A 16,637-nucleotide genomic window follows, 5' to 3' on the forward strand; every position below is an offset into this window, starting at 1 on the left:
GTTAAAGAGCAATCTAGAGTGCAGATGGCAGTGTTATAAATAGTTGCAGTCGTTAGTGAGTTTATCAGAGACGCTTTTCGAATAAACATCAACTGAGTGCCTTAAAGTGTGCTGTATTTTTCAAGTGAATTCGTGTATATTATAAGGTGTGTCTGTATTTCTGCGAATTTATAAACGTGTATAAAAACATTGAGTGACTATTTAATTCTGTTGTTGTACATTTTAAATAAATAAAGAGTTGTTACAATTTTCAAACTACTAAACGGCTTTTATTTGCAATCAAAAGTATCCGGTTTATTTAAAGGAAATAAACCAATGTTTTGAAAAGGTTAAAACGTAACAATATATATTAATGGGGTTTAGTTTGGACAACCTTTGAAATTATTATTTGTAAGTTTCGGTGTTTTTCACCAAACCAAACATACATTTTATGTACTAAACATCCAATAAAACTAGATATTTTCAAGTTCATGTTTGAACATACTAAAGTACTGAGTAGAAATTAGTTGCAACTGCTTAAAACATAACTATTTTAATTCAGTTTTTCTGTGGAATTAATTTGCCTTACTTGATTAAGACTTCTATCCAAAAGTCTTATCATTTAATAAACATATGTAAGCTCCAGGTTCTGTCATTTGGTTTTAGAAATAAATAATCTTACTTTTAATATTTGTGCAATTTTGTTTGCTTAAGGACAATTTCAATTTCCAAAAATTACTGCTAAAGAATGAAAGAATTATGAAAATATTTTAATTGGTTTTAGTGGCTCAAACAACACACACAATCTGCTTACATACATGGACAAACAAAATATGTGTGTTTTGTTTTGAAAGGTGTTCAAGGATACGAAATACCATTATTTTTCTTCAGTATTGTGGACAAACAATAAGAACAAGTTCTTATCTGTTTGCATAATAATAATTTTATGTTTATACTTATATACAGAACTACATAAATATGTTACATTACATAGGTACCTTGAAAAATACATACAATAAAAGCTGGTACATAAATATATAAAGAAAATAATGAATTTAATTTCCCCTGCCAGAAAAAATTAAAGGAAACAGGATATATGTATGAACAGTATATACACAACTATACTCGCACACATGATTGAACAACTTGATATCAGAACAACAACAAAACTTAATAACAACTACCACACACTGTTGCAATCACAATGAAAAACGGATGTGGTAGGAACCAAAATACGAGTATCAAACAAAAATAATCAAAAATAATAACAGCAACAACAAAAAATATAAGTTTAAATTAAAATCTTTTAAATTATGATCATAAGAGTAAAATGTAAAATAATGAAAAATCGAAATGATATTAAAGGATCATTTGTATTTCTAGTTGTTGTTGTTGTAGAGCATATTCATATGATAAGGAGAGTGAGTGAGCGACAGTGTGTGTTACTTGGATTGTGGTGGCTGCTGTTGTTATTGTTTTCGTTGTTTCAATAAAGACAGGATCCAAACAGCTGTCAGCTGTTTCAAAACTATTGTCTTTTTGTCTGTTACTTTACATTCATATTCAGTGTGTTTTTTTTTTGTTGTCCTTTGCTTCTCCATCAAAATCATCTTTTTCTTCTACTTTCTGTATGTTGAGTATGTGTAACAGCCTTCATTTGTTTCCTCTTTTTTTTTCTTCTGAGTTGCATGTTTTATTTAGCATGAGTATTAAGTTTAATATGAAGATGATGGTGTTTTTGTTGTGGCTCGTGCCATATACAACTATAAAAATGTGTATTTAACATCATTAAACTGGCATCAAAAAGACCTAAAGACTAGCAGCTGTTTAAAGTAATTAAATCTTTAAAATTTTACATTTGCTGAATTCTCTAAAGTTTCGGAACAAAAATAAACAAGTTATCCGCACAAATTTTTCCATTAATTTATATCTTCCTGTTACTAACAAGAAATAAATTGGAAATCTTAAAAATATTCAAGTTATCTCTTTTCGGTTTAGTGGTCACTTTTCTAACCACCTTTTCTAGAGTCTTGAAAAAATTTTAAATGACTTCTATTGACATATTGCTAAACAATTACATTTTCATAAGTCATTTTTTTGTAAACCTTTGCCCTCAGTTTGCTCTGGGTAGATTAATATATTAATTTGAAAATATTGTAAACCGCAGTTTTGCTAAGGGGTTTTCCCGAATTCAATAAAAATAAGTCACAGTGTTTAAAGAAGTGGCCACTTAAAATCCGGACGGATTAAAACGAGCATAACTTTTAAATGAAACAAAGTATGTTAACATTGTATACATGAAATTAAAGGTAAATTATTAAGCTTTGAAAAAAATATAACTGCAGGTTTATGTGTATTTATTTCGAATACATTTTCTGGCCTTTCTTTTTATGCCTCCTATTAATAGCTGCACAACTTCACTTCCCACTTCTACCGGCATATTTATTCCACTTTGTTCTCATCAAAATCTGGTTATTTACTGTACCTGCACTCTTTTTCAATTTACGTTTAACAATTCTCCAATATATCTCGATTGGACGAAGATTTGGGCAATTTATTTAATTGATGTGTTTTGCTATAACATCAATATTATTCTCATTATACCACTTCATAGTTGTATTTGAGTAATGACATCTTGTCATTGAGTAATGACAACTTGACTAAAACTTTGTATCAGATGTGTGATGTCTTATAAATGGCAACAATCGCTTTTCCAAACTATCTTTTTATATATAATTCTGAAAATTCTTTAAAAAACATTTCTGAAAATCTTGACTCTTCTAACAGAAGCTGCGGATTGCCTGCCAAATTAATATTTTTGTTCAATGTTAGGTATTTCTGACCTGATATCTGCCAAAAATCAGATTTTGAGTTTCTTTTAACACGATAAAGTCAGATTTTCTAGATATTTGTGCACAATTTTATCATTTTATCACTAGCTTCTTTTTCCATTTTTAAAACTAAACATAATGAATTGCAATTCATTGTAGAAAAGCGGTAGATTTGTTGTTAAAAATATATGTAAATCTTTTTCCATTTTGATAACTGGGAGCTTGGTTATGATTACTACAGTGCGTACGGATTTTAAGTGGCCACTTCTTTATTGTTCATCAAATTCAGTGTTACTTTGTTATTTAGTGTTTGTTTAATTGGCTTGTGCTAACAAAGTTTGTGCTAATTGCTGGATTCGAATATGTCTGCAGTCTTGAACCCGAAGAAGAAGAGAATTATTAGGAGCAAGTCTATCGGATGATGGTGCTCGGTGACATACCCTCGGGGCTCCAGTTAAAATATAATGTTAAGATATGATCAAATTTGACTAATGGTGGTGGTGGAACTAAAATGGTGAAAAAATGGACGATTGGACAAGCCGGTTGATTACACAGAAGGTGGGGGTATACCAAAATAAGCTATTTCGTTTGTTTTGTTCAAAAAATGATGTCAAGATTATAAGTTTTCAAACAAATTTATACTTTTAATGCCAACCGCCATGGTGATTAATAAACTGACCACCTTAATCCATAAAAACCTTTAGCTGTATTTTTATTTTTTCTTATTTTACATTAAAGTAAAAATGCAATTGTTTTTATTATAAACTAGTTGACCGCCCGGCTCCGCCCGGCAGCATTTACTAATATTAGCTCTTCAAGTTTCTCCAACCCACATACACCTGCCTGTTCTTATTTATTTGCAAATAAAATATCTAAATTTGTACTGCATACTTTAGGAGCTTTTTTATAACAGTTGACTGGACTCAAAAAAAAAATCCGGGTTTTACCCGTGATATTACCTCTCATGCTCTTGGTGACATAGGAAAAGTTTTACAAAAGTTTTAATTCCTTCTAAGCTGGTTTTAATGCAATAAACTCTGCTGTATGGTCCGGAATCTTTTCTACGGAACTCGTGATAAGGTTCTTATCTTACACTGTGATCCAGATTAAGCTATTGTATTTCAATCTGATATATTGGTGATCTGTCTAAATAAAGTCAGTGTAAGGAAGAGTCTAATTAAACATTATATTTGAGATTAAACTATTGTGGATCCCTGCACATAGAAAGAGGGACAACTTGAACAGTAGAGTCACGAGATTGAAAATAACACTTTTTATATATGGGGGATTTCATGTCAAGAGAACCAACTTTTGAAATCGTTGTCTTTCAATCGGGATGAAAGATCTTTCTTTCAGAACTGGTATTGTTTATTATTATGCTGGATGCAACATATAACGATTTACTTTAACATACGATTAATTAGGTGCTCCTAATTTTTAAATCTCTTTTCTTCCAAGAGAGAGGCCCTTGCAAATGATTTCGACTTGTACACAGAGAAAACAGATTCGTGATAGCAACCGAATTTGTTACCAATCGATTGATTCGGTTGCACACATAGAATTTTTCGGTTCTATCAACAGAAAGTCAGTTGACAAAGAAGAATTTCGTTTAAAGCAACCAAACTTTTGTTACCCCTTCATTCTGTAGCACCACCGCTTGGGACTATTAAATGTGTTATCTAGAGTCAGATAATTAAGGAACTTCAAATTGGGACTTCCTAACTTTGACAGTTGATATCGATCATATTGTTGAAGCGACATCTATCAAATTGGCTGTCATTTGTTCAGTTTGTTTTGCCAAACCACACATGGACGGATATCGTTCAACAACTCTTGCAAATGATAAAATGGTTTTATCAAAGCGCTAATTGTCATCAAAAATAATCTTCAGCGATGATACCAATTTCGGGATGAATGGGTACGTCAACAAACAACATTGGGACGATACCAATCCACATGTAATTCAAGAAGAAGTTACTGTTTAGTGTGGACGACGTTGGCCTGGCCATCACCGTCAACGTCGAGCACTATAGATCGATAATATGGATACCATCGATATGTAGTTTCAACAGGACAGAAATATGTGTCACACAAGCAATTTGAGGGCATGATGTGATCTGGTCACCGAGATCCTGCGATTTGACCCCATCAGACTTTTTCTTGGGGGATTTTTCTTGAATAGTCCTCAGAGAGAACATAACCTAAGCCAAGATATCCTAAGTCAAATTGAACCTCACTTGATGTGATCTGGTCACCGAGATCCTGCGATTTGATCCCATCAGACTTTTTCTTGGGTTATTTTTCTTGAATAGTCCTCAGAGAGAACATAACCTAAGCCAAGATAACCTAAGTCAAATTGAACCTGATTTATGCGCCAGAGTCGTGGAAAGTTGGGCATTTTTGATGCGCGCCACAAAGCGGTGGACATCAAACGATTAAAAAATATGAATGATTCTCACACACACTTTGTTTTATTTAAATTTAAAAATAGGAAGCGCTTAACGAATTACCCTTTATATGGTTTGAAATGGAAAATTGTCCAGTACACAATGATATATTCTTTAATAAAAACCAGAAGATTTCGAAGCTAATGTCAGTGATATTGAGTCAGTGGAGGACTGTTACCTCAGACTTGTAATTTTTTCAATAGTTACTGTCGCTGCTGCTGGATGCATGGTTTTGAATTCTGCAGGAATATATTGAACGATCTACAGAAGATCGAGGATCTTCTACGCATTTCACTAGTATCTGATATCGATATTGGTTACATTGTGGTGTGATATTATCAAAACAGGCTCATAGCAACTCAATAATGAAGTAACAGATATTTTGATATTTTTTAAACCTCCCTTTTAAAGAACCTACTCTTTGCAGAAACTGCAAATGAGCACTCTTACACAGAAACACACCTACATGAAAATTTATTCCAGTTAATAGTCTTAATTGTTGTGTCAGTTTTTATTACAATTATTTGCCATGTTGTTCTTGTAGTTCTTATAGTTGTTGCTGCTACTTTTGTTTTTTTTTTATATTTAAGTAACTTCCCTTAAGCGGACAATAGCACTCCCGGTTTGGCATATGTTCTTCAGCCAGTGGTTACGTTTCAGAATATGAACAACATACAATCAGACAACAAACAACTCATACAACTCGGGCATTAAGAAACAATAAATAAAAAAAAAATATACAATGACAGCAAATAAAAAGACTCAAGTAGAAGAAATGAAGAGTAGAAGTATGAACGACAAATTTACAGTCTTTCTTTAGTATTGGCAAATTTATGTTGACATGTGCATTAAATAAAATAATTTCATTTTTGTGTTTATTTTGCAAAAAAAATACTTATTGAAAATTGAATTTATTTCACATTTTTTGGGAGTTTATTTTATATGTAAAACCATATACAAACTTTTGTGGTAAAAACTGTATGTGGTCTTTTGGCTGTGTGGTCGGCCGGCCATGTAATTTTTGGCTACTCTGTGATTGATATGTTGGAATTAGTCATGATAATTTCAGTTTGTAAATACATAGTTTGCAAAAATGTTGCAAATTATTACATGGAAATTAATTTGCCTTTATTAAGAGAATATCGAATATATTGGTTAGTTTTAAATAACATGAACCTATTGTATATAATCTATGAAATAGTTTGAATGTCATTAGAGAAGGGTTTATTAATTGGAATCTTATAATTATTGAATCCTTTTTCTTACAAACACCCTGCATTATCGAAATAAATTTTGTAAAAGTGTGTGTTTTTGTTTATGCTGGTAAATTATATTCCTTAGATGTCACCCTAACAGCTGCTTTGGATGAAAAAGAAAGGCATATGTATTCGTTTAAAAGTACACAACCGATATCCGATCATAAGTAGCACGTGTTGCATATGGTTATTAAACTAACAATAGTATTATTTTTTCTTCTAATTACTATTACCTGACACAGGTATTTGTTGGAAGAAAAATAATATTATCTAATAATAAATACTTTGTAGCATTTTTGCTATTTGCAAACGAATATAGAAAATTATATATAATTATGTGTTGCTAAGGGGGTTTGTGTATCTTATGTATATATAACGACATTTGTATATTTATCCATCTAGGTATCGCAGAATCAAACATTGGAAATTTCATCTGCCTACATATGAAATTAATGATTACATTTCAGACATGTCTAATACGTTAAGTGTTATCTGATGCTAGAATGCCACGAGGCACTCTTCAGTCCCTAAAAATTGTTTTGCGGATAAATTGGCCATGTTGGGAGCAATACTCTTAGGTGAAGATGTTTATCAATTTGATGGCCCAAATGTGACGAACCTCAACACTGATAAACATTCCATGTGATCGACTACGAAATCTAGGTGTAGTGATCGGTATGCATAATAGAATATTGAATATTCCATATAATGACTTCCTTAGAAGTTGTCTATGAAGGAGAGGATGAGAATGCCTGCTAAATCGATCGGCGACGGTCGTCAAGAGACAGGCCAGTTATGGGGAATTATTCTCATCCGAATGAAAACGAAAAAGAACGTCATCGGGTTTTTCAGGATTTTCCAAATTCGATAAGAAGAATTCAACATGGCAGATATTTAATAGAATATGAATATAATATGACGACGTTTTAGAGGGCTCTTAATACAAGGTGGCGCAAAAGTAATCCTCCTATCAGAAAATGCTATAAATTTTGCGATTGGCCCCTAATGTCAGTTCTGTTTTGATATTTGTGTAGTAAACACATGCGAAATACACGTTAATAAACAATGTTACGCTACACTGCTCCAGAACGCGGAATATTGCTGACTATTTATTTGACCAATAATCGGTCGGTGACTTCATCAAAAATAATCATGAGTGATGAGGCCCATTTCCATCTTAGCGGGTACGTAAATAAGAAAAATTAACGCTTCTGGGTCACTGAAAATCCGCGTGTAATCCACGAAGAGCCATTACACCCGCTCAAAGTCACTGTATGGTGTGCTGTTTTCGCTGGAGGAGTCATCGGACCTTTTTTCTTCGAAGAAGTGATGGAAAATGGCATAAAAAGGGCTCAAATGGCAATCAACTGTGGTGGCGGCCATTTACATGACATCATATTCTCGACTTGATGTAAAAAAATTAAAAGACCAAATAAAAATAATCCACAAGAAGAATCAAAGTTTTTAATTTTTTTTTTTTAATTACAGCTAAAAAACATCGGAAGTTTACTTTTGCGCCACCTTGTATAAATCTAATATAAATTTAAAAATAATTAAGATTTGCGTATCCTAAATTTTTATTTTTTAAATGATTTACTTATCAATGATTACATCAAAAGAATGTGTAGTCGGTGAATACGAAATCAGATTTGAAGAATTCAATAAAACTAATATAATCCGTAAGAGAGAGTTTTAGGTTAATATGGAGAAAGAAATATTTAGTGCCCTTTAAATGCACTAATAACGAATCAGTAATACAATTATAAAAAGTTAAATGATGGATACGTTTTTAATTTATACTTCGATTTTACTTTTAATAACCGATGTAGTGTTTGTAAAAAATCGACTTTTTAAAAAACCGGTTTGTCGTTTAACCGAAAATTGGTCTTTTTTAGAAAACCGGTTTTTCGGTTAACCGACATCGAAAAACCGGTTAAACCGGTTAACCGTCATATAAGTGTAGAAAACATAAAATGTCCTAAAAAGCATACACAGCTTTAAAATTTGTAGTTTTTAGTAGTCAGGAATGGTTAATATTAAATATGTAACTATAAATATACAAAAATGCCAAGTCCATTTTATTTTGTAAAAATTTCAAAATTATTATCTCAGTCAAATGAAATTGAATATAACTATGTTACTAAACATATAATATTTGTTATAATTATTGGTTTCTTCGTTAAATTTCAACCATTTTTTAATTAAATATTTGATAATTTTGGAAATTTATTATCAACTCTTCTTTATGACATGGAACAGAAAATGTTACAAGTCCACTTCTTCTTAGCTGTGATTATTTGTCATTATAAATATATCGAATATTTAAGTAATATAACTCCATCATCAGATTTCAAAAATACTTCAAATCATGGATTTTGGAATGTTTTATGTCTCTCCTAATGAAGTCAAATTTATTAAAAGGTATGTACATCAAATTCAATTTAACGTTTGGTAAAATCATCCTTAAGTTTATAATGAATCATTATTAAGATTTAGCTTAACTTCTAGAATTATGAGAAATTTAATTTTTAATAATTTCATTATGTGCAATTTATTCTGAAAAAGTTTTTAAGTAAACTTATCGTCCTCTACTATTTAGAATCATTGTAATTCTTTAATATTAATCTAAAGAGGTTTGTATTGTAAATCAGCAGTTAAGGTTTCAAATCAAACCAATAATGTGTGTACAATGAATATAAAAAATGTACAAAACCATGAGATTTATTAATTGTAGACCTAAATTTTGAAAACCGGTTAACCGAGTTATAAAAACCGGATAAACCGGTTAACCGAAAATCAATATTTTAAATTAACCGGTTTGCAATAAACACTAAACCGATGATATGATACAGTGATGCACAGTGGTACAGAATCAAAATATTTTTGGAAAAACAATTTTTAAACACTTGCCGATTATTTGTTTCCCATCCGATTTTTATATTTTTGGACAGCGCTCGGCTAGGCCTTTATCTCTTATAAGTTCCGAGTTATAAGCATTTAAAAATTTAAATTTTAATATTTTGCTTTTTTAAAAATATAGGGCGTAGTTCTGTATCGAATTGACTGGAATTTTTTTTTTAGTTTGACAACTAAGTTACCAATAATACACAAGAGATTTCAAAGCAATATCAGTTATGAATCCAAAAATTAAAAAATATTAGATTTTTGCTGTTTTTTGGGCGAAAAGGTGACTTAACTCTTTTTCAATTACCAAAAAACTTTATTTAAGAACATATCGCACTTGATCAACAAGAGGGTATTAACTCAAAATTTTAAAATTTTCAGTAGAGGTTAAAAACTGTTTGTTGTTACATTTTAAGAGAATTTGAAAATCTGAATACATAATAGTATATAAATTCCATTTAAAAATATAATTACATTGTTTTTCTTTTAAATTTTTCCAATTATTGCAAAAAAAATCTGTTTTTTGAGTTAATACCTTTTTTCTGAAAAAATGTGAACAATTTTATTATAAAAAGAGTCACATTTCGAATTAAAATCATAAAGTAAAACAAATTTTATCAACAAAACAGTATCAACTCAAAATACAACCAAATATAAATATAACAATTTGATTATTTTTAACTGGAATAAAGGCTCAACTCAAAATAATACCTTTTTTATGAAAATATACGATGCATTTCTATTTCAACTTTTGTATTAACTCAAAATAATACCTTTTTGTTGTATAAAAGTAGTCACTACATTATCACGAAAATGGTCTCAAATGTTGTTTTCGAGATGAAAGAGTAATCGGAATACGTTGAAATGTTTACAGTAGATAGATATTGATGTTGTTAGTTGATTTCTTGAAAAAAGTGAAATTTTCAAAATTTTGAGTTAATACCCTCTTGTTGATCAAGTGCGATATAACAATTTTATGTTTTTCTGTAAGATGTCTTTACAGTGAACATTTTGGTATAAAAAATATGGCCTATTTTTTGAATATGTCGCCCCTACGCCCTTCGGAATTTGACCTATTTTTTATAAAAATTTCAACTTTGGGCCACAAGTTCTAAAATTCCAAAGCTGGGATCAGAAAATGGAAAGCAGCTTTGGAAACATTGATGTGTTCCCTATTTATTCCCAAAGTATTTTCCCAGCCCCGAAGGAAATGTGAACCCTATGGGTAAAATTGTAAAAAATATTATTTTTGGGATTTTCGCTCCAATTTTAAGGAATTGCGGGATTCTCTTTGACTTTTTAACAAGGTTTTCTAGCAAATTTAAATAACGTTAAAAATAAAGATTTTATTACATATTTATTGAGTTTCTAAAACTAAAATTTGTATCAAAATTTTAATAGGATTGCAAATATTACACGGAGAAAACAGATTCGTGATAGCAACCGAATTTGCTGCCAATCGAATGATTCTACCTTAGTGACCGAATTTTACAGTAGTGGCTACAAAATTTTAGAAGTTGTAACAAAAGTTTGGTTGCTTCAACCGAAAATCTTCTTTTTCAACTGACTTTCTGTTCATAGAACCGAAAAATTCTATGTGTGCAACCGAATCATTCGATTGGCAACAAATTCGGTTGCTATTACGAATCTGTTTTCTCTGTGTAGGAACAATTTGATACACATTTATTCCGATCTAATTTTTTGTATAGATAAAGTTAATTTTTGACCTTACAAAAAAATTTCAAGTCTATATCTCAATTAGATTAGAAAATATGACCCCTTAAAACTACGCCCTTCAAAAAAAAAAAATTCTAGTCCATTCGTTCCAAAACTACAATCAAAAAAATGCCACGTGTTTAAACATTTTATATGTCAAAGGTACCGTACTTTGAGCCCCCATAGCACCGCCCCTGGAGCATTTGTAGGGTCCATTTTAATAACTTAAACTCGAATACTCCTTGGCTACGACCGATTAGAAATAAATCTATAGATTTATTTCCACAAAATTTTGATTCTGCCCTACTTTGTGATGGTTTATAGCACAATTGTGCAATTTTTGGCACTTTTACATTTTAAGTTTATATGTATATTTCTGTAAAAATTAAGAACTAAGCTTGAAAACGCAAAATGTTCATTGGCCACATAACCTTCCCTCCACAAAGAAGCATCTGTCAATCTTTGCTGGCATTGATAAAATCATTAGTGCTTTCTGAGGTGGAAGGGGTCACGATACCACAAAATCAATTAGGGAACTAGAGTATAGCTAATCAATTAGTGCTTTCTATAAATATTACAAATTATGGCATATCCTCACCTCTAACATCCAGTCAAGTTAAAGCAAATTGCATAGCCATCAAATTAACCGCCACTCAATTGTGTCGAATAAATAACTAGAATCGCAGTTAATCTCAGAATTATCTCAAAGGTCCTACAGAGCACTTAATTCCTCATAGCGTCCTATAGCTAGTATAGATTTAATGCGTAATAATTCTCTAGATATTTCGCTAACTAAATGTCACAATTGAATTACTAAACCAATTACGTTTTATATGCTCATATTTGAATTTCTCACCTGCCACGACAATTGGATCCGAAATCATCCGATTCACACTCGTCCAATTTATTACTTTTTCAGCAGTATTATTCTGGGAAAATTATTGAAATCAAAAATTCGTATTTTTATAATTTAAAGTATTTATGGAATATCGGTAACGGTATTTATTACCGGTATTTTATTAGTAACGGTAATTGCAGTTATTTCGGTAACGGTAGCTTGATATAAACGAAATAGATATTTCGTTATACATATAAAGCAACCTGCTGACATTTGACAAAAAGTATTACAAATTTACTCCATATTAGTGGATGCATAATAAGTATAGTATAAAGATTCCTGCTTTTACTTTTAAAATTAAAACTAGTATATAAATTTAACAATAATTTTATTAAAACATTAACCCCCACCAAAAGTGTGCTTTGATTTCTGTTAAAAATATTGTTTAAACTCTAATTAACATAAAAAACTAATTGTTATAATAAATCAACAACTAATTTGAAAATAAATCAAAATTAAAAATGAGTATAATTATTATATTTATTTAGAGGTGACATTAATAATACGTATCTTGAGTTGACATAAATAAAATTTCTAATGTTATGTTAATTTTCTAAATTTTGTGTTAAGATAACTACTAAAATCGATACATCATCATAGTAGGGGTATTTGCATCATTTTAAATTTATATTTTAAGCAATTGCCATAAATGACACATAACAAATGATTTCATTAGTAAATTTTAATTAGTTTTGAAAATATTTATGAATTTCACAGTACAACACATGATTTTGGGACTCAATTCTGACAATTGCACGTGAAAGTAGCCCCAAAAATAAGAACTTCTGCATCATTAGTTTTGTAAAGTTGGCTGCCGTATTAATTTAATGGCCATACAATTTTTTTTCCTCAAGGTGGATTTTTATCACTTTTTCTATATTTTAGCACGGTTATATCTCGTATACCGTACGGAATATCTCTTTTGTGGCTGAAGCAAAGTTGTAGATATTGAATAGTAGAAAAAATTCCCATTTTTTAAATTTTTTAACCAATTTTTCACCTTTTTTTTGCTCAATAACTGGATTACAAATCCAGTTATGGACCGATCACCATGAAATTAGGTCGTGTGATTTGTGTCTATATAAAAGTTATTTATCATGAATTTTGTATGTATACCATAATTTTTTACAGATTTATGCACTTTAAAGTGATTTTCGGAAGCGTGTCTTATATGTGAGCTATGACTAATTATGGACCGATCATAAACAAATTCGGTACATATAATTTGTTCGGCCCAAGGACGAAAACTGTTGAAATTGGCTGAAATCGGTTCATTATTTCACCTAGCCCCCATACAAATGTCCTCCCGAAATTGGACTTTATCGGTCATAAATGTTCAATTTATATATGTATATACACAAATTTCCAAGTAAGTTTTATATATACAAAATGCATGTCAAAAAATTTTATTATGATCGGTCCATAATTATTCATAGCTCCCATATAAGACCAGCTTCCGAAAATCACTTTAAAGTGAATAAATCTGTTAAAAATGATGGTATACATACAAAATTCATGATAAGTAACTTTTATATAGACACAAATCACACGACCTAATTTCATGGTGATCAGTCCATAATTGGATTTGTAATCAAGCTATTGAGCAAAAAAGATGAAAAATTGGTAAAAAATTTAAAAAAAATTTTAATTTTTGCGATTTTTAAGGCACTGGATGCATCTTTTTCGGGTATATATGTTCCGTACTTTTTTTCTACTATTCGATATCTACAACTTTGCTTCAGCCACAAAAGAGATATTCCGTACGGTATACGAGATATAACCGTGCTAAAATATAGAAAAAGTGATAAAAATCCACCTTGAGGAAAAAAAAATTGTATGGCCATTAAATTAATACGGCAGCCAACTTTACAAAACTAATGATGCAGAAGTTCTTATTTTTGGGGCTACTTTCACGTGCAATTGTCAGAATTGAGTCCCAAAGCAATGAACTGAAAAATGTTGTACTGTGTTTGGTTTGAAAACCAGTTAAATTAGAAGTTTGAAATGAAAATAAAATTATAGTTTACTCACGTTTTTAAATAATCCAACTTTTGTTGTTCTACTTTAATAAAACCCTCTAAATTACTAATTAATACAGATTCAGTCTCTAATAGCTCTTCCATTTCCGCCAAAGCGGTATAGACTTCTGTGTTGATGGATTTGATGGTGCATAATAGGAAAAATAATGCGAGTAGTGGCAGGGTAACGGTTTTCTTTCGTCGCAGTTCCAGCATTTTTGTTACAATTTGTATTTTATTTAGATGGCAGATAGTTTAATCTGAAATTAGTGAGAAAAAAAGAAATAAATATTAAAATTTTGTAAGTTATGAACTAAAAAGTAATTTTGTTTTAATAGTCAATTATATTTTCATTTCCTTAAGTGTTTTTTTTTTTAATTGGATCATATCGTAAATTAATTAATTATTTCTACAACAAAAAACCATAAATTCCCATAAATGCACATTAACAGCTCATCGGCTGATGAAAAACAATAGAAATCAATTAGAATTAAAAACAAATCCTTAAAATAAAATAAATTAATTGCCAAGACTACCAATAATATTGTGCAAACATTACAATATATTATTTGTTTTTTTTTTTCAATTTAAACTGGTTGTAATCGAAAACCCTCAAGTATATAAAAATAACTTGCCTCCAGGTATTAGATAATTTAATGCGATTTGAAACTTTGTAATCCGGTCTAAACTTTTATTACCGACACGATTAACATTTAATTAAATGAAAATATTGTTATACATTTTTAATCATTAGAATTTTATTGAACTGGTATTTTAAACTTGTTTCTTTTTGATTGATTCTTTGAAATGGATGCAAATTCTCAATCAGATACAAATTTTAATGTTTTCAAGTAACTTAAAGATGCTGAAAGATGAACAACCATTAAAATGTTTTCGCAACAAAAATAAAACAAATATACCTTAAGCTATTAACTCAAACTAGAAGTTTTTATGTTATTCTTTGAAGTTAATAGACCACTAAAGTGTTGAATGAAATAATAACATGCTTACCTAGTGCTTGCTAGTCAAATATTGAGAAATTTATATCGCATATTTGCTTTCATTTCAAATATACGAAATTAAAAAAGTAAGAGAGCTCTATATTCGGCTGTGACGAATCTTATATACCCTTCACCAAATTATAATTTAAAATAAAATTTTTAAATATTTTTAGTTAAACAAAATTTAAATTTTTTTTTTTAAAAAAATTTAAAAACAATTTTAAATTTTTTTTTTTTTTTTTTAATTCATTTTAAAAAAGTCTTTTAAAATTTTAAACAATTTTTTTTGGTGAAAAAAAATTCGGGTTAAAATATATTTTTCCCATTGTAGGCCCAACTTACTATATACATTGTTGCAATGGCTTTATATACATCGTTACAATGGACTTTGAAATATCTATTATTAGATATCCATATTGTCTATATTAATGACTTAGTAATCCAGATATAGATCAAAAATAGGCCAAAAAGGTCGAGGTTATCCCGGTTTTTTCCCTTATATCTCAGCCACTTATGGACCGATTTTGTCGATTTTAAATAACAACCGAGCAATAAGAATTCCCGATATATTGATGTTTGAATCATGTATGTAAGTTATTTGGGGGATACGGAAAGTTGATTTCAACATACAGACGGACGGACGGACATGGCTATATCGACTTCGCTATCTATAACGATCCAGAATATATATACTTTGTGGAGTCGCAAATGAAATATGTAGAAATTACAAACGGAATGACAAACTTACATATACCCACAAACTTAGTATATTGCCGCTCATGGTGAAGGGTATAAAAATAACTACTACAATAAATAACTAAGTATTAAATAATAAATTTAATATCAATATAATTTCACATAAAAAAGTGCACGCAAAATACACCATATTCATCTTAATTCCAAAATTAAACCTATTTTTCACTTTATTGATTCCATTCTGCACTGATAAACATTCCGCGTTTTATCAGTGTAGAATGGTTTCAGTAGTTCGGCGACAGTCATACTCAAACCATATGGACCTTGTCATTGCATAGATGATCTCTGATGACCATCTAGTTTTCCGACAATCGTAGAGTCCACCATGGACCCATTGTTTGCATTATGTCACGGCTTCCGTTTTGACCAATGAATTCTGCAATTTGATATTTTCCTATTTATAATAGGCCTTGGTCCTATATCAATGCAATTATGAAATCTATATAATTGAGATCATAGAAAGATCAATCCCTAGAGACGTTTCATTTGCTTACCATATTAAAATACATAGAGCTAACTAACGTAACATCGAGAACCTCGCTTCTGTTCGCCACAATGAAGATCGGTTCCGAATCAGGTTACTGCATAAACTAAAGTCTAGCAAAAGCTCATCCCTTTCATTTATGTTCAAGCTTCTCCAGATGGTGTAATGTACATTTGTATATGTCCGAGGCATCAGATGTGTTCTAGACTGGGCATCAATAAATATTTGCCAGACATAATATAGTTTAAGAAATTCCCACATAAGATTGGTTCCGTTTCTTATGACTAATAAGGACGATACTCAGCCTTATGGTAGGCATTCCACCGACAGTTAGTCTGGTAGCCCCT

The 16,637-nt window shown here is 30.4% G+C and overlaps 1 protein-coding gene across 1 annotated transcript in view; it reads right to left on the bottom strand.

Moving 5' to 3' along the window:
• The window catches only part of PH4alphaEFB (prolyl 4-hydroxylase subunit alpha-1), a 97,864-nt gene that overhangs the window by 36,400 nt on the left and 44,827 nt on the right, over nt 1-16,637 (bottom strand). Inside the window, exon 2 of the mRNA XM_065515204.1 lies at nt 14,063-14,309. Coding sequence (XP_065371276.1) covers nt 14,063-14,265 — 203 coding nt within the window. The 5' untranslated portion in view covers nt 14,266-14,309. The remainder of the gene's footprint in view (nt 1-14,062; nt 14,310-16,637) is intronic.

The sequence above is a fragment of the Calliphora vicina genome, chromosome 1, assembly GCF_958450345.1.
Source record: "Calliphora vicina chromosome 1, idCalVici1.1, whole genome shotgun sequence".
Taxonomy (NCBI): Eukaryota; Metazoa; Arthropoda; class Insecta; order Diptera; family Calliphoridae; genus Calliphora; species Calliphora vicina.